This window comes from Notothenia rossii, assembly GCF_949606895.1.
Source record: "Notothenia rossii genome assembly, chromosome: 7".
Classification (NCBI taxonomy): domain Eukaryota; kingdom Metazoa; phylum Chordata; class Actinopteri; order Perciformes; family Nototheniidae; genus Notothenia; species Notothenia rossii.
The window spans coordinates 10049181-10068497 of record NC_136905.1 but is presented as its reverse complement, the minus strand read 5'-3'; the positions used below and the strand labels follow the sequence as shown (position 1 = coordinate 10068497).

Below are 19317 nucleotides of genomic sequence, written 5' to 3'. Positions count from 1 at the left end.
GCTGACGTTTCCTCTAGTTTCTTTCTGTCATTTTCTCTAGTTAAAACCTTCATGTTATCTGGTAACTCGAGGACAGTGCTTTCATTGTCTATTTATTTCTGTGTCTGCGCTTCAGCGTGCCTATGTGTGTATCTATCCACCTCTAATCCTGCCTGAGGCTGCTGTCCCCTGCAGGCTCAATGTCAGCAGCCTGACTTTGATGTCAAGCCACAATTTATTTGTCTGTCTCTGCGGATACCCCTGCTGTCCATATAATGTCAGGCAATCAATAATAATGTGACCTACCTATATACCCCGCCTGCCCACTGCTTTAGTTATTCACCTCCCGGCGCGCACTGTTACAATCTCTGACCTGCCCCTGCCCCTTCAAAACCCTCTGCTTCCCATTCTTCCCGCTTCTACCAATAATGCCTGTCTAGCTATGACAATAACCTCTATGTCTGTTACCGTGGTAACATACAGCCCCCCTCAAGCATAGACAAACCATTACTCCATTTGTAAAAAAAATAATAATGGACTGGTACCTATGGAAACAGATTAAGAGAGGGAGGGTTGAAGATAGAGAATAATGAAGAAAGAGAATTAAAATCGAGGATGGATCAGCTGTTTGTGCCCCCTTCGCCCGCCCCCCCCCTCAATCCACTGCTGTACTTCTGTGGAGGTAACAGAGAATGGGAGAAGACAGGTGGGCCATTATGGTGCAGTTTAACGAGGAATGCTGGAAGGTTAACACAGACGAGAGTTGGCTAACTCCGATGCATATTTTGGCGCGCACTGAAGCTCGTATTCCCTCGGGTTTTACGTTAAAATATGTGTGAATAATACGAGGTCTGCACGCCACTTATGATATGTGTGCGTTCTCTGTCCACATGCTGAATGACATTTGAAATATTCTCCCTTGGTGTGTCAATATGTGCGTGTGTGCATACATAGATGTTTGCCGTTGCCTTGCCCTGCCCATGTATGGGCGAGAGTCGGCCCCTCGCTATCTCCTCGTCTCCGGCTTATCTGCCGGCCTGTCTTGAAGTGTTGGTGCTGAAAATAGAAACTACTCTGTGGGTATGCATTCTCTTTTCTATCCTTGTCTAAAATATGCACCACACATGCAAGGAAATACCATGAGACACAAAAGATAATACAGTGTGAGATAGGAAATGACGTATGGATGCTTTTAACTTTATTCCAAAAAGGCATTTTATCTTTCTATAATGAGTTATCTGCATGAAAAACTGTAGCCATCGGTTTGAGACAGAAAGATATGTGAGGCAGCAGTCTGCATCCTAATGAGTGTGTAGCCACTGTATCTGTATCTATGTCTATAAATATATTAGAGTGTATATATTTTTCGGTGAATTCTCTTCGAAGCTCAAGTACCAACACAGCCTCTCTTCCAGTTTCCACCAGCCAGCAGGCCATGTGGTCTCTCTCCACTCTAATTAAACTCACTGTGGTTCCAAAATCCAACCAGAATGACACAACGCCAGTGCCAGACACTGTGTCAGCCACTGCCAAGACGTGTGTGTGTGTGTGTGTGTGTGTGTGTGTGTGTGTGTGTGTGTGTGTGTGTGTGTGTGTGTGTGTGTGTGTGTGTGTGTGTGTGTGTGTGTGTGTGTGTGTGTGTGTGTGTGTGTGTGTGTGTGTGTGTGTGTGTGTGTGTGTGTGTGTGTGTGTGTGTGTGTGTGTGTGTGTGTGTGTGTGTGTGTGTGTGTGTGTGTCTGTGTGTGTGTGTGTGTGTCAAAGAGAGAACATTTGAGAGGGCTCATAACCATATTTACCTCTCATTTCACTCTGTCAAGACATAGTGTAGAAGAGTCTGCCAAGGCACCAGAGGAGCAGCAGGGGAAAAACAAACACAAATGTGGAAGAGGAGACAAAGACGGATCTGCGGTCGACCGTATATTCAAATGTTTGCATGATTGAGGGAAGAAAGGGAGTTTAGTGGATTTAGAAATGCAGTAGAAGAAAGAGAGGAATGCAGGAGAATAGTAATTAACTCTGAATTATTCTATCTTTGAGGGATCAGGGGGATTAATAGGGCTTTGGTTTGGATTCTGCACCTTTCAATCTGCTCCAGCATGGGAGTCTGGTTCCTGTATGTTAACGTGTGTGTGTGTGTGTGTGCCGCATGTGTCTCGCTGTACTCCAGAAGGCTCCATGCGTCTGTGCCAGTGGGCTTGTGACCGTATCTGCAAGCCAGCCAGGGATTCTCTGTGTATTGATGTGTGACTTTGTACCCCCCCACTTACTGAAGTTCATTCAAGCATTATAAGTTAATCCGCCATAATAGGCAAAAAGACAAGAAAGTGGGGGAGAGTGGTAAGCAGCGGGAGAAGGAACGGAGGTGGTGGGGCATCAAAAGGTATTGAGAGTGTGTTTCTATATATGTGTGTGTGTGTAACAGTCTGCTGTGTGTGAGGTATGCCAGGCAGGAGGCTGCAGATTTAGGACGAGACAGATCGTTCTAAATCTCCGGCTTATACGCTGTTTTGGGACAGAGAGTGTTGATGGGAGACAGCTCATGTCGCTCAGATGGAATCAGGGCTTTGACCATCTATAAATCCAACGATAAGAAAACACTCATTTAACTGGGAGACTTGCTTGCAGCTCTTTATAATGAATGAATCACGGGTGTAGTATCAAGAGGTGAAAAAGACAAGTTGGGAACTTGTGGCTAAGCTGACACATGGAGGTCAATGGTGGCAATGAATTAGCACATGTTATGGAAAGAGGCTTTTGTTGTGTGCTAAAAGTCGTATATTCCCAGCACACAATGGCTGAGTTCACATTTTAGCCGGGGTTTCCCGTATCTCTCCACCTCCCACTGAGTGTTGCCACTGTCAACACTGTATAAGACTGTTTGTCCAAGACAGGAGGTGTGAGAAGGAGGATAAAGGAGGGGGAGGAGTAGGACCGGAGGGCAGGTGCAGGGGTAATTTTGTGATGGTGGAGGGTGGAGGTGGGTTTTATCCAGTCTGGAGGCAGTGGCCCGTACTGTATATACACAGTGTCTTTCTATCTCTTGATTATTCTGTCCTCCATCTCGTCCTGCTGTTTTTTTTTTTTTTACTGTGGCCTCGCTTGAATTCAAGAAATTCAAGGTCCAGTGTTAACATGCGGTTGAATTTGTTTTTCGGTAACATGCGCACAAAGAGACATGCTCCATTTCATGCTTTCAGTTTCACACTCTTGTGCCCCTGTGTGATTACCCCTTCCTCTCTATCCCTCTATCTGTCCCTCACACACAGGCTTTACCAGCATGCTGAGCACCAAGGCCTGTTTTTTTTTTAAATAAATGGAGCAATGGATGGATAAGAAAACAGCAAAAAGGATAAGGGATGTGGAGAAAGGAAAGAATAGAGGAACAAATCTACGCGTACTCCAGTGGCCTGTTATCTCATTACAGCGGTACCGGCTTGTCACGCCTGGCTGACTGGCCCCCTAAGGAGCGCCCTCGCCCCCTTATAAGACCCCCTTTATTCAGCAGGCTCTCTCGTATTTCAGCTCGGGCACAAAGAAGGGCAATTCTCTCTGGTTTCTGAGCTGTCCACACCAGATTTGTGTATCCTCGCCCAGCCGAGCCACACATTTGAACATACACGGCCACATACACAGAAGCCTTGTTAGTCGCTAGTTATGAAATTATGCTTCCGGATAATGGAGGCTAATAGAGAGAGTGGATATCCATTTGTTTCACCATTTTCTGCCTATTGCAGCCCTCTAGTATAGTCCCATGTGGGTATTAGAAGAGGCCTTCGAGTGGGAACTGCTGTCAGCTGAAGTAGTGGCTTTTCTCCCTCTTCATGCCAAAATGAAGGCTCATTAGAAGTGAAGGGAGGGCTGTTTCTGAATGAGATGAGCAGAGTGCTGTTCTGCACTCCTACCGAAAGAGAGAATGAGAGACAAGAGCGAGACAATGACAGTGAAAGAGGACACATTAGTGAGGGGAAATGCAGATAGGAGTTAGTTGTGGAGCCAAAGAACAAGGATTTATTTATAAAGAAAGAACAATTTAGCCATTTTTATTTAATGCATGAGTTAAAAACAAATGTGAACGAGTGAGCTATGTCCACTCTTAGCTGGTTATAGTGTGGACATGCCATTTTTTCTGTAGATCTCCGTCCATATTGAAAACTGCTGGTTTTGTTGAGAGAAACCAGCCCCTTCATTTGGACAGAAATCTAAAACATGGCATATTGAGCCGGAAGTGTGTGTGTTCCCATCTACACTACTTTGATCTCTAATATCTTCACAGAGAGCAGGGAGAAAGCTACTGTAGCATCTTGGTGTTATTTACCCATGGTCCCTCTGTTCCCTACCCCTTGTTTACTTCAGCTTGTGCTTTGTGTGTATAACCCATCCACCAAGGAACTGGCCCTTTTGTCAGGCCAACAAAACGCCTGGGTGCTACAATTGAGCATGTGATGGCTGCTGAAAGCAACAAAAATGGGCAGTGGGAGGCTGTGCCTTTGAGGAATGGAGCTGTTGAGATACGAAGGACAGGCAATGCATGCTTCTCATTCTGTTTGTGAATGTAATAGTAATCATACTGTAAATAGGCTACTGTAAATAGAACTTGAAACATCCACGCTTATAATCACCAGTATTAAATTACACGCGGGTTGGCAGGTCAGCCTTTACTGCGTGTCTGTGTGTGAGTGAGTGTGTGTGAGTGTACTTGGTAGTAGGGTTACAGACATTTGAGACTCGCACAGAGGCATGTTGGCCTGCTTTCACCTTTTCCTCACCTTACAACTTGGTATCTGTAATCAATCCCCTCCGGAAGCGTCTGGGTCTGTTGTTTTTATTGTTTTTTATCTTAATCAAAACATACATTGTGAGCTATTGTATTCCTAAAGACACACACACACACACACACACACACACACACACACACACACACACACACACACACACACACACACACACACACACACACACACACACACTCACTCACTCACTCACTCACTCACTCACTCACTCACTCACTCACTCACTCACTCACTCACTCACTCACTCACTCACTCACTCACTCACTCACTCTCTCTCTCTCTCTCTCTCTCTCTCTCTCTCTCTCTCTCTCTCTCTCTCACACACACACACACACTGTAATGGATACACTCCAGTGTGTTGTTCATTACAGTAAATTGGGCTAAGGGCTACCTATACGCTCAGTATTTATCTGCACTGTTTGCTAGGAAATGACTTGCAGAATGAATTGATTTAAGGACCGAGGGAGAGGGGCAGAGAGAGAGAGAGGCGGCAGCACTTTGCCCGAACCCTTTTAGTGAGATTAGCTGTAGTCCTGATGTCTCTCGCTTTATTTATACTCTGAGTCAGCCTTTCTCCTCGCCCTCTCTCTGACAATCCGTCCTGACTTTAAAAGACAGCTTCGTCAATACACTTTCATTTTTTAAACGTAAATCCACTACAGTTACAAATGGACACAAATTAAGAGTAGTGTTCCTCTGGTGTGTGCTGCATTGTTGCAATAATACAAATTGTGGCCACGTGAGTTTTATAAAAGACAGAAGGGGAAGACTGTGAATCACACCAATGACATCTCTTTACACACTATAACGTGAAGGACAACATGGATTGTTCAAATCATTAAGCCAATGCTCTACTAAATGGAGTATTACACACTGAAGCACATAATCGTACATGCTCAACATTTGCCACATTTGGAATATCTTCTTACCCTTTAGGATACATAAGCAGTTAAGTTTCCACTGCCTTAATACCTAGAGCTACTTCAAAAGGAAATGTTCCTCACTGGCGCATGGTCATGTTTTAACAAAGCAATAGACTAATGTCCAGTTTAAAACTAATCGACTACACCCAAGTTACCTGCACACCACCATACCAAGGAACAAAGATATATACTTTCTTTGTGGCTCGGGGCATTTGCCTTGTCTGAGATAACACCCCCAAAGATGTGTTCAGTTTTAGCTAAGGCATGGTGTTGAAGACTGCAAATACAGAAAGCCTGAGTGCATATGGTTTGAAAGGTTTGGGCAGGACTAGCTTAAGAAAAGATGCTAACAGGAAATGTCAGAACCAATGTTTTCCCGCCTCTCGAGACTCATCAAATGTATTAAAACATTGTAAGTGTCTCTTTAAATAACGTGTTGTTAAGTTTGCAGAACCGAGATATGGTCCAACTCTCCCAGTTTGCCTATACCTCAGATGTCACTCCCTTATCCATGGTCTTCCCTGGGCTGTCCCTATCCTGATGGAGGTCCTGAGAGGAATTGATAATCCTCCCTGCCTCTCATCACTGAATGCATCTCATTAGGATATCCCATTATGGACGTCAGCGACATTAGCAGCAACATATGCAGGCAGATTGCCTCCGCCACACATTGCATATCATCCTGGCCCATTAAAGCGAGTCATTTACCTTGATGAATAGGTAGAGGCAGAAGGGAATTGCAAAGAGACGCCGGGGACACGCTTCTTCCCTCATCTTTCTCTCTGCTCCAGTTTTACCTCCTGCATTTTGAGAGCATGTTTCCTTTCTCGGGTTTAACGCTCCTTCCTGCCTTTTCTTCAGTATCCTCTAGTGCCCGCCTCAACTCCTCTGTGAGACCCTCTAGCCTTCTTAACTCATGCAAACTTTTTGCAGTGCTCAGCTTAAGACCATCCTAGTCCAACTCATCTTGTCATTTTTTTTTTGGACATTCTTTCCTGCCTCCACTCGATTTTTGAATTTCAGTTTTTTTTTTTTGCCAGCGGCTCTTTAAAAGAAGGAGGGAATAGTGAGGAAGACTGGGATAGAGGGGGTAGAAGAGGACATGCTGTGTTAATTGGAGTGCCTGAGGCGGGAGGGGTGGAAGGAAAAAGAGAAAGGAGGCCCAGATTCAGGGGCCCTGAAACATTAAATATTAACACCTTTTCTCATCTCAGCCCCTTAAGTGACATCTACTGATTGGGTCGATCAGGACACACACACACACACACACACACACACACACACACACACACACACACACACACACACACACACACACACACACACACACACACACACACACACACACACACACACACACACACACACACACGCACACACACACACACACACACACACACACACACACACTCTCCATTCTCCCTTACACCAAATTGAGTTCCCCTCTGAAAATGAAAGGCTGCCAGTGGGAGACACGGGGCAGTAATTGGTGGACCCTCTCGGTTTTGTGCCCTTTGATTTGAAATGTAATGAAATTCCTCTTGATATTTGTATTTGATCTTGCATGTCATTCACCGCTGTGGCCTTGCTTTATTTTGTCTTTGTTGCCTCTGCTGTATTAAGACCCAAAAGGATGCTCTAATAGGAGCAAGACACTGGCTATTGTCGCGCTAACTCATTGTTAATGGAGTCTCACATAATGAAACCAGATTGTGTCAGCTTAAAGATATTAGCTTTATAAATGGCCCAGATGTTCTGTGTGAGGGATGATTTCAATTTTGCCCTAATGGGGAAGGACACTCAGAAAATACTCAGCTTTATCAGTGAGGCGATATATCAATAGGACTTTTTGCAGAAGCACTTACACAGCACTACATCTCACAAGGCTCATGAATTCATAGCTCTAGTTATAATCTCTTTATGAAAAGGCTGGGCTTTGTTGAATTCTTTCCCAACTGTCGCTTTCTGCAGGACTGCAACGTCAGCTCCACAAATTCATATTCCACTCATGCACTGTCTCTGCTTTTTCCTTTTAGTTTTCTCCTCTTGCTTCCTACTATTTATCCTTGTCCTCACTAGCTCATGTTTCGGAAGAGGGCAAACACCCACCCCGTAAACACACTCTCATTGACCACACAGCTCTAAACTCTCCTGTTTGAATGGGGTTGACTTTTCCCCCCGGTTACCAGGGCGACAAGACCAGCCAGGGGGAATCTCGGGGTAGACAAAAGAGTGTGTGAGGGTCTGACCTTGTAGCCCACTTCACACTGTTTGTCTCGAGCCACTAAACTGCCGTGAGATGACACAACACACACCCGTAAAGCTGTGATTTATCAGCGCATACTGTGATGTTACCCCGCTGCCCTCCGCTCTAACACAACCAACGCTTTGATACACAAAGAGAGCCACACACCCGCTGGCAGACATCATTTGCCGAGTCATTGAACTTTGCGATGACTTGTGGCTCTCCATTTTATTGTATCGATGCAGATGCTGATATTGTAGGAATGATTGATGCGTACCCAGGCTAATTGCTAATAGCTTTATGTTTCACTCAGCTGCATCACATGAACGCCAAGTCTCCGGGAACATCAGACCTCTTCGAAACTCGTGTCCTTTACTTTCTGACGTCGCCCTCTGGCTCTCCTTACTCCTTTTTAAAGGAAGTTCAACTTGTGAATCCAAATGAAGTTAAACGTGTTCTAGGTGCTAATCGCATCTACTTCATTCAGAGCTTTACACATCAGAGGAAGAAGATCTCAACGCCAGAAAGGTTGATATTAAAACCTGACAGGAGAGACTGAAGGAGGAATAATAAAAGGTTATTGAATTTCTACCTGGCAAATGATCAAATCTATTTCCCACTCACAGCCTCTCCTTTGCCCTCTTTCATCTCTCCCATCTAGACATAGGTTTAAATGGCAATGAAAACATGTGTGTGTGTGTGTGTGTGTGTGTGTGTGTGTGTGTGTGGGTGTGTGTGTGTGTGTGGGTGTGTGTGTGGGTGTAGGTGTGGGTGTGGGTGGGTGTGGGTGGGTGGGTGGGTGGGTGTGTGTGTGTGGCCACAGGGTCCCAGGTGTGAATTTGACTTCTTCTCAGGTGGTACATCTATACAAGCCCTGACAGGAAGACAGACAGCCCCCTCCATATCCTGTGATTGTGGTGCGAGGGCTTAGCAAGCGGCTCCTGAATATCCGGGATCAGTCTATCTCACCTTTAATCAAGACACCCCTCCACCTTTTCCCAACACACATCACACATTACTCATAAAAGAAAGGCACGATGGCGCCCTGTATCACCGGGCTATAAAAATCGAGCGCCAACGATGTTATTGTGCTTGCCTTCAATTAGAAGCCCAGATATAATCTTTGAAGCACAAAAGGCATCCGGGGCCGGTCATGTCTGCAGAAGCTTTTAACTGGCTTGTGAATGGTCAAAGTAGATTTATAAGACGAAGGGTGAGTCTCTGATTTCTGTAATTGCTACTTCAGAGTTTTGCCAACCGAGTACATGAAAGAAAACGTTGTGTTTGCTCAGCAGGAGTTGTTGGAAACCTTACAAGTTTCTAAACTCACGAGTGAAGATGTGTAATAACACGCAGATCTCTTCTGAATCAGAAGCACAGTCACTGTATTAGGGTGCGGTGCAGTCTTGTAAAGTAACTACATTCTTTTTTTTTACTTTTGTACTTTAAGTATATGTTGTACCTTTTACTTTCGAAACATTTTGATTGCATCCCTTATATTTGTATATGTGTTTTCTTACACTACTTTTACTTAAGTCCAAGATCTGAGTACTTCTTCCACCTCTGCTTGTGAGTCGGGAGCAGTTGATCAAGCCCTCTGATCACTCTAGCATTCTTTCTTATGGAACATTATGGTTGCCAAAGGGCTAGCAGCAGTCACTTTGCTTCCACAGCAACCCATGTCTGTAAAAAGGTCAGCATGAAAATCCATTATGATAATTTGTGTGCTGGTGTGTAAAGAAGAAACTCCTCACTGAATCGTTTCCTGTGCTGAATCGGTACATGATGATTCGCTTTGCTATGGATATTTTGACATTTTCAGAGCTGATGTGTTATTTGTCTCGGTGAAACGGGTTCTGTCTTTCAGTTAAATATTTGTCGGACTCCAAGCATATAATGTGATGGGAATGGGGCTTAGTTTTCCTGCCATTCACATTATTTGATTGCTTTCTGTCCCTCTTGCTTTGTCTTTCTGTGTCTCCCGTTTTCTTTCTTCTTCTTAGTTTGTCTTCCTTATTCCTATTCCTCTCTGTTATCATAATACAGCCAATGACAGTGGGCTTCTAATTAGCATTAGCTACACATCAGTGCTTCCCTCGCAAAGGTCAACACTTAGCAGGACACAGATCATCGCAGCACCTAGTCTGCTGCTGAAGTTCCAGAGGAGACAGACAGAATATCTTCCCTGTCTGGGTTTCACTGTATGTTTTGATTTTTTTCTTTTCTCCTAGGCTTATAAAAGTTGTACTTCTTCACACTGAGTGCATTTTCTGGGAGTCTTGCCAGTTGGGAAACTTCCTCTCTCTTTCCCCGTCTATCATCCCTGTGTGTCTCACTGTGCCTGTCTTTCACTCTCTCCCTGCCCTCTACATGTTGCATTCAGTGTGTGTGTGTGTGTGTGTGTGTGTGTGTGTGTGTGTGTGTGTGTGTGTGTGTGTGTGTGTGTGTGTGTGTGTGTGTGTGTGTGTGTGTGTGTGTGTGTGTGTGTGTGTGTGTGTGTGTGTGTGTGTGTGTGTGTGTGTGTGTGTGTGTGTGTGTGTGTGTGTGTGTGTGTAGGGGGGTTGTGTGTTTTGCTGCAGCTGCTGTTCCCGTGCTGCACCTGCTCTTGTCTCATCAGTCAAGCGTTGACGGACTGCAGGCCTTACATGGACCCACCCCGACACTGGCAGTCTCACCCAGCCTGCCCTCTATACCACACACTCACACACACACATATATCATACAGTATATAGATATATATATAGATTTATACATACTCTGGCACAACTCGTTAACAACTGTCAGCTATTTAAACTTTACGAGGGAACATAGTTTTCCCTCTCCTTATTTTAAAGCTCTTCAGTATCCAACCACAACTGTAATATTTTCAAATTGCAATAACACCCACTAGTTTTATCACATTAACAAACCCAACCTTTAAGCACACACTGAAGAGCCTCTTTCTGTTTATTTTTCCGCCTTACATACGGCCCCCCCGGGTACATTTCTGTAGATGGATTGAGTTTGTCCTCTAGAATGAAACTCACTGAACAAACTCAGTTTCCTGGACTTTTCCCATCCATTACGAGAAGGCAGACTAATGTGAGCGCAGAGCGAATGTGAAAGGGTGTGAAACGAGATTTGGGGGTAACATGCCACGCCCCGCTTCCACAACTCATCTCACACACACACACACACACACACACACACACACACACACACACACACACACACACACACACACACACACACACACACACACACACACACACACACACACACACACACACACACACACACACACACACACACACACACTGTGGTCACTCACATAGCGTGTGTGGTGGTATTAACCATCACATTATGTGGTGTGAGTTTATATTCCATGTATACTTGTGGGTAAGCTCAGCAATTCATAACCACCACAGCAACACTAGATGGATAAATGAGGCAATGCTTTTAAAATACCAGAGTAACTGTGTTTACATTCTTTAATTCAATTTGTGATGGAAAGTGAGACTCCTGCTGACCTTTGCGGTGGAGATTGCTTCGTGAGATCACAAAACAGGTTACACGTATTACCTGAAGTTCTCTCTACTCTCAGCAGTCAGCACTATGTGAGGCTCGTAGGAGAAAACATACTGTAAGTACTGTAAAGCTGTAATAACTAGTATAACATCCATATTAAGTTTTCAATTAAAATACAAAGTTACTTGAATAGGTTTCTCAATTGTGAGTATTGAAGTAGTGAAATGCTGGTCAGAAAAGAAAAGCAATTTAGAAACCTTGGACTTTTGTACAAGATTGAGAGGTAATGACGATATGTCACAGCAGTGGTTGTCTGGTGGTCTGTTTAAAGTGTAAGTTCACCTTGAAATGTCAGCAATGTTGAAATAAGACGGAGACAATGACTACTACAGGGATTGAGAAGTATTTCTGGACACACAGACAGTGGGTGTGATCAGTGGAAAGAGATAAAAGAAAACAAGGAAGTTAGTATGACTGTTTTTGTTGAAATGACCGCGTGCTGAAGGTGACTCACTTATCGTGACATTGAGGCTGTGTCTCCTGCAGCAGCACACTGTTGCTTTGCCAACAGTCCAACACACTAATCCTGTTAGAGGCCAAGGATGTTTTGCACCACACACACACACACACACACACACACACACACACACACACACACACACACACACACACACACACGTCACACACACACACACACACACACACACACTCCATTTCTTGATGCATGCTGACTGTAATCTCACACACCTCTCTTGCACCCCTAGCACCGTCATCCAGGTGTGAACAATAGACTTACTGAAAGTTACCCAGAAAGTCCTCTACCTTTCAGCATGGGGGTGTTTGGGTTGGCAAGGAGACTATCAGAGGAAGGAGATTCATAGTGGTTTCATAAATAGAATTTAGTTGGGCGACAGTCATGTTGGCACGGTTAGGTTTTTAACAGTATTCTCTTTATCTCAACCTCCCTTTCTCCCCCTTTTCTGATTTCCTTTGTGCCTTTCTTTTGCAATCTTGCATTCTCTTTTTCTGTGTCCTTCCTGTGAGCGAAGTTTGTGCCCTAGGTACTAAAGAATGCTCTTTGAGAATGAGGCATGAAAAGAGGAGAGAGAGAGTGGAGAGAGGCTCCTGTTTTGATGTCCAGAATACGACAGTAGGTGAGGGGAGAACAAGAGAGGAAAGGAGGACAGGAGGAGAGGATCCAGCTGGTTCTTTTCATAATGAGGGGCGCCCGCCGTGTGTGTGTGTGTGTGTGTGTGTGTGTGTGTGTGTGTGTGTGTGTGTGTGTGTGTGTGTGTGTGTGTGTGTGTGTGTGTGTGTGTGTGTGTGTGTGTGTGTGTGTGTGTGTGTGTGTGTGTGTGTGTGTGTGTGTGTGTGTGTGTGTGTGTGTGTGTGTGTGTGTGTGTGTGTGTGTGTGTGTGTGTGTGTGTGTGTGTTTGAGAAGAGGGTGAAAGAGGCAGGAAGAGGCAAACACAGAGAGAGTATTAAAGATGGTTTCACATTAACTTTTCAGTGGATGTGGGACTGACTCGACTCTCTGGGTCTCCACTCTGCTTTGACTGCAGACTTGGATCCTTTTTACTATTTTTTATTTGACACACACTGTACTTAACCGGAGCTTTTTGGGGTGGTTCCGTTGCTCATAAATATCACATGCATTATATATACTGTATACTGTAAGAGAGTGTGTGTGTGTGTGTGTGTGTGTGTGTGTGTGTGTGTGTGTGTGTGTGTGTGTGTGTGTGTGTGTGTGTGTGTGTGTGTGTGTGTGTGTGTGTGTGTGTGTGTGTGTGTGTGTGTGTGTGTGTGTGTGTGTGTGTGTGTGTGTGTGTGTGTGTGTGTGTGTTAGTACAGGTCACAGTCTGAACGTCTCGTTCCCATCTGTCTTTCTACCCGGTCACGCACCCCATCACACACCCCATCACACACCACCTCACACACACTTTCCCTCTCTTTGGCTAAATCCGATTAACTGGCCTGCGTCAGCTAATGAGACCCCCATGTAGCCGGTCCCCCCCCCCCCCCCCCCCCCCCACACCCTTTCTCCCTCACACACACATTGACAGCCAACAGCACGAGTCTCTAAGTACACAAACACACTCACACACTGCTCCGGGCTCGGATTGGACGAATGCACTCGGCTAATTACGCTGTAATTGTCCGTCTCTGTCCGTCCAGATGCCTGGTTTGTAAAACACAGAGCGGCGGCCTGACTGATCACCATGGACCAAAACATATTGTTCACGACACCAAAAGAGGGAGAGTGAGACAGATAATAAAATGAAATGAGAGATGGAGGGGGAGAGGTTGGCAGAGGAAGAAAGGTTCAGTACAGATGGACTCTGTGTACATGCATGAAGTAACTCAGCGACGCCTACTACCCAGTTAAAAGAAGTGTGTATTGGATGCTAAGTGATAACAACATAGACGTCAAAACCGTCCAAACATCTTTAATAAGTCTATTTGTTCTTTGCTTTATGCTTAGATGTTTTTGCAGACTAGAACCTTATTATTATTATGATCCCACAACATAGTTAATAGGAGCTTTTAGATACTCTTAAAGTGAGCATTCAGCTTTTTAAAATCATATTTCATTCTGTCAGGCAATTTTTTGTCAGAGTTGGAAACATGTGCATAAAATATTACGCTGTGTTTCATACAGGAAGTGGATCTGATGAGTAAAGGCATGATTGCTCTCCTGAATTGCCATAATGGCTTCACACAGTTTATGAAATTAAAGTTACTTAGTTCTAAAAAACCTTGTCCAACCTAATAGGGTAGATTTGTGCCTTTCAAAAATTAAATAAATGGAGTAATTGTGTTAAAATGCTTGTGCCAGTTAGTCACTTGATTTACTGTGGCATGCAAGTGTGTATTCTTCCCATCCACCACTTAACAGGACTCTTAAATCCTGAGTCCCTGCCTCTTGGTTTACTCTTGTGCGTTTGCTTGTCTGGCTCGCTGTTTGTTTTGGCGCTGACACTGAGGAAGATTTCCTTTTGGGCTACATCCCTCTTACACACTGTGAACATGAGACTCGGTTTGTAAAACTAATGTTGCTTCACTGGAGAGCTTCTGCGCTAATGGAACTAAATATTTATAGAGAGAGGGATACTGGATAGGGATGAAGATAGACCACAGGAACAAGGAAATGGGAGGCAGGAAAAAGGAAGGTGGTGTAAAAGTAAACAAAGAAACACAACTGTGGGGGGATACAAGACTTTCTCATCAAATGTCAACGCTTGAATGACCTGTGTGTGGTTTGTGGGTCGTGGTAAATTACAGCATCTGACCCTAGTGGAATGTGTCTCTCTAACAAGTGTGTATTTATGACAGCCTTCCCTATTATTTCCTCAATATCTACCCTCTGTCCTTCCTTCTCCTGCTCTCTTGCTTCCTCACAGTGGCTCCTCTCATCTCTCTTTAGACGTGTTCAGCAAACACTCGTTCATCTTTTTGCCGTCTGCATTTTTTTACGCCCTGTTATTAAAACTACCCCGTCAAACCACCATGATTCCCAGAAGTCCATCCTGCCGGTTCTTGGCAAGTTTCTCACAACAAATAAATTATTCACGTGTAGATTTTGTAGTCCAGAAATTGATGACATTATTAATTGATGTTATCTTACAGAGAGTATGGGGCTGGGTTGTATATAAGCAACACGTGTATGAATATTGATGTCAGTGTAGATCTCTGGATTTGTTTACGTTATATAAGAGTTGTTGAATTATTGTTTACTTTTGTTTCCCTGATGCATCCATTTCTCTATGAAACAGCTTTTCATGTGAGAGTACTACATGCCATAAGCTTGCTGAGGTGGACATGTATATCAAATTGACTGTAAAATATGCAGTCCATATGTTGATCATTGACTTTATTGATTTGAATGCCAGAGATTGCAAAATGAATTTGACATTTCAACCCGAGTCACTTAAACGACATTGCCCTTTCTTTGCACACATTAAAGCCTCACAGGGGACTCCACTACCTTCATGTGTTACTGTACGAGGATTTATGACACTGTATGTGCTGCAGTGACTTCATTAGCAGAAATGGAGATCTACCCTTCATGGAGCTTTCCGCCCTTCCCCTCCCTCTCCTCTCTGTAATGCAATCTCTCGTTATTCCTCCATAGCTAGATTGTCGGGAGAGTTTTTAGTGTCGCCTATCCCCACTGGAGCCAGTTTCGGTCCATCCCATGCCCTAGCTTCTTCTCTCCCCCGTTGATATCTGGGACACTTTGTGCATCCTAATGTCTCCATTGAATGGCTGACAGTGACGAGGGCCATAGCTTTCCTCTGGGTCCCTTAATACCTTTAAGCACCTGTAAATTAGGGCTGTTCAATTAATCGTATTTTAATCGCGATTACGATTATGGCTTGCAACGATTACGAAAACAAAGTAATCGAAATAAAACGATTATTTTTTTAATCGTTAAGTATTTTTATTACTTTTTTTTTTTTTAATACTTTTTTTTTTTGGGTTTTTCAGTTGAATTATACTTAACGTTCAGGGTAATCAACTGTTAAAAACATACTGTTCAAATTTGTTTTCTCCAATAAATGGATGTTTTCAAAGTCAATGAATAATCGCAATTACAATTATTGACCCAAATAATCGAGATTATGATTTTTGCCATAATCGAGCAGCCCTACTGTAAGGTACTACTTTATCTCCCAATCCTAATGGCTGCTTTTGTCGGTTTGGATTTAAAGCAGTTTCAACAGTTTCCATTAAAAAAAAGTTTCCATGAAAAAAAAAACTACAAAACATCGATAATAACTTCTAAGTTGTAGTCATTGTGGTGTTATTATTTCCTCTTGTGGCTCTTCTCGAGGGACTGTTTTATATACATATATAGTTACTGCTTGTATTTAAAACCTGCCGAAACTATCATGCAATGCTTTTTGTATACCATCCTGTCATGTCTGATATTGATGTGACACACAGGGGTGTCAAACTCAATTTCATCGCGGGCCACATTTAACTTTAAGACGATATAAATATATAAAATAATGTATTATATTACATTACTGCCTCTGCATTGGATTATTATCGGATATGGTAATTTAGTAATAGGTAACTTCATAATTAACTACGTCTGAATGCAGAAGTCTAGGGCAAATAATTGCAAGTCTCTTCAGTGTGCATGTCACAAAATGAGATGCATTGTGGGAAAGGTTGTTTATTGGCAATGTGCTTCTGTAAAATGGCATGTAACCGTATAATAAACATATTATATTCTTTGCAAGCTCTTGCGGGGCCACATAAAATGAAGTCGCGGGCCGGATTTGGCCCCCGGGCCTTGAGCTTGACACCCCTGCATTACTACAAGTCATATGGTTTCCTGTGCATGACTGTAATCACATTTTTGTCCCTGTTTTCTTTTCCTCTGCAGTTTGTGGCGGGGCAGTGCTGGTGAAGGTGGCCCCTGTAGTGGAGGTGATAAAAGGAGAGACCGCTAAACTGCCCTGCACATACACTACCCCGGCACCTTCAGGCAACACTGTTGTTGAGTGGTACATTGTAAGTCATATCCAGATATGTTTGCATATGCAAGTTTTAAGGTCACCTATTTTGCAACATCCACTTTTTCATGTCTCTTCTACATCAACATGTGTCCCCTCTGTCTAAAGAGACTCTGAACATTTCAGGAAAAAAGATTCTCTCTCTTTTTGTCCTGATCCATTTCTATAAAAACCTGTCTGAAAATGAGCTGATCAGATGTTGGCCTCTTTATGATGTCATAACGATTTTTTTGGCTTGTCTAACCATTAGCCAATCAGCAACCAAGATAACCCCCCCCCCCACACACCTTATCACCTGAATCTCCTCCTAGAGCTCCATTGTGTTCTTTTTAACCAAATCTCTCTCAGAGGGGCGTGGGGAGGGGCTCCTTATTTTCATCTAAAGTAAAAGACAGAGAATCAGCACTTTTGAAACAGGGCTGAAACAGAGGGGGTTATGGGTAATGCTGCAACGATCTGTTTGGTATTTCCAGCCAAACACTTCAGAGACATGTTTTGTACATATCTGAGATCTATAGGATGAAAAACAATATAATAGGGCACCTTTAAGGAATACTTAATAAAAAAAGTGCAGTGTATAAAGTTGTATTTCTTCTTATTTCTGTTTCTATATCTCTTATACATCCAGGACGAGCATGGAAACAGGAAGCGCGTGGCTTTCTCCCAGGGTGGCGAGAGAAAGAGCGATGACAACACCCCCCTGTCCGGACGTGTCACCATCGGAGAGGACTTCACCTTGACCATCTCCGATGTCCAACCCTACGATGAGCTGGTCTTCTACTGCCAGGTCACCGCTGGCCCAGCCGGGGTCGGAGAGCACTCCACGCTGCTCAAAGTCTTCTGTGAGTCTGCCCCCGCCCTTTGGCCTTTGACATGACCTCAACATGACCTTATGAAAGAGGGGCAGCCCTCCCTTTCCCATCAGTTGTTGATGTGTGGAATTTAGGACTTGGTTTGTCACTGCCACTAAAGTTTTATAGCTTCAATCAGATCTGCGTGTGTGTTCATGCATACTTTCATTTCAAGTGGCTTAATTGTATCTAATGAATGTCATGGATTTGCTAATTGCATTTCATACTCTAAGTAACCCCATGCTTAACCTTGATATAGAGATATAGTATCATGAGGTATGATTTGTTCACGTTTCAAGTCAATTAATAGAATATTTGATCATCATGCGTAAGACTTTGGAGCCTTTTCCAATCTTGGGGTTACCAATTTCTTTGGAGAAGTTCCCCAGAGGTCAATTAACCACAATCTAATCACTCTTGACACAATTGATGAATAGTTCAGTCCCACCTGTCATGTCTCATATATCTCACCTTAATAACGGCCAAGATTTATCACCAGGGCTCTGAGGGCAGACCCTCGCTGCAGGCCGCTGTGTCCTTTCCACTAGCACAGAAACCCCCGAGCAGACATCAATCATACTTATAGCTTTTAGTGGCCTTATCAAAATGAATACCATTCATTTGCATTTTGGATTGGGCTGGTCAATCACTGGTAAAGAGGAAGAATGTGTGTTGGGAGAATATCAAAACAACAGCTCTTTAGCGAGGCTTCCACAAGTTAACCATTACCATTTATGCACTCACAGCCTCTGAGGTTTAAAGTGATCTCGTAAAATAAGCTATTAATTGTGAATGGGTCGGTCAGTGGTAGACAATACTTCAAAGCAGTGCTATTGGACGAGGGCCTTCAAGATGTACTTAATGCCTTCAGTTGTAAGAAACAGCTTGTCTCACAAACCATTATTTATTCTTTGTCCGCATTTGACCACTTACTCATTGGGGGAAGAGCTATAGAGTGTCTTCACGTAATAGGATTGAGTTATGAGGTCTCTTTAGGGTCAGCACTGATAGCGTGGTTTATCTCTCTCGGGAGGCTTCATTAATGAGAATACAGTATGTCTGCTTAGCAAAACACACTTAGAGAGAATAAAAACAACCCTGCCTGCCCCTCTCCATTTACATGTATATTAAAAAGCTCTATTTGTTTGAATGGAAGACGAAGAAAGGAGAGTTTTAATCCACATTGTAGATCGAAATGACTGCCTGCAATATGTGGAAATAAAAAGTGCTGTAATGGGGCTCGGAAATATATATGTATATTAGGCAAGGGAAGTTTATTTATATAGCACATCTTTACACAAGGCAATTCAAAGTGCTTTACAAAAGAGTCAAGAGGATTAAGATGCAGCAGAAATACACTATAAAAGTATATTTTTACTAAATCGATGTCAGACAAAATATCCACTTAGATAAAAGTACATTTTTGAGAGGAGTTATTATTTGGATTATTTAAGTAAAATAATGTTACCCTCTAATATTGTTGCAAAATCTAAATTG

General features: G+C 43.4%; 1 protein-coding gene across 3 annotated transcripts in view; it reads left to right on the top strand.

The window, feature by feature from the left end:
• The window catches only part of bcam (basal cell adhesion molecule (Lutheran blood group)), a 56107-nt gene that overhangs the window by 15771 nt on the left and 21019 nt on the right, over window positions 1-19317 (top strand). For all 3 annotated transcript variants that reach the window (XM_079693124.1, XM_079693126.1, XM_079693125.1), the window contains exons 2-3: window positions 16840-16967; window positions 17598-17811. In XM_079693124.1, coding sequence (XP_079549250.1) covers window positions 16840-16967; window positions 17598-17811 — 342 coding nt within the window. The remainder of the gene's footprint in view (window positions 1-16839; window positions 16968-17597; window positions 17812-19317) is intronic.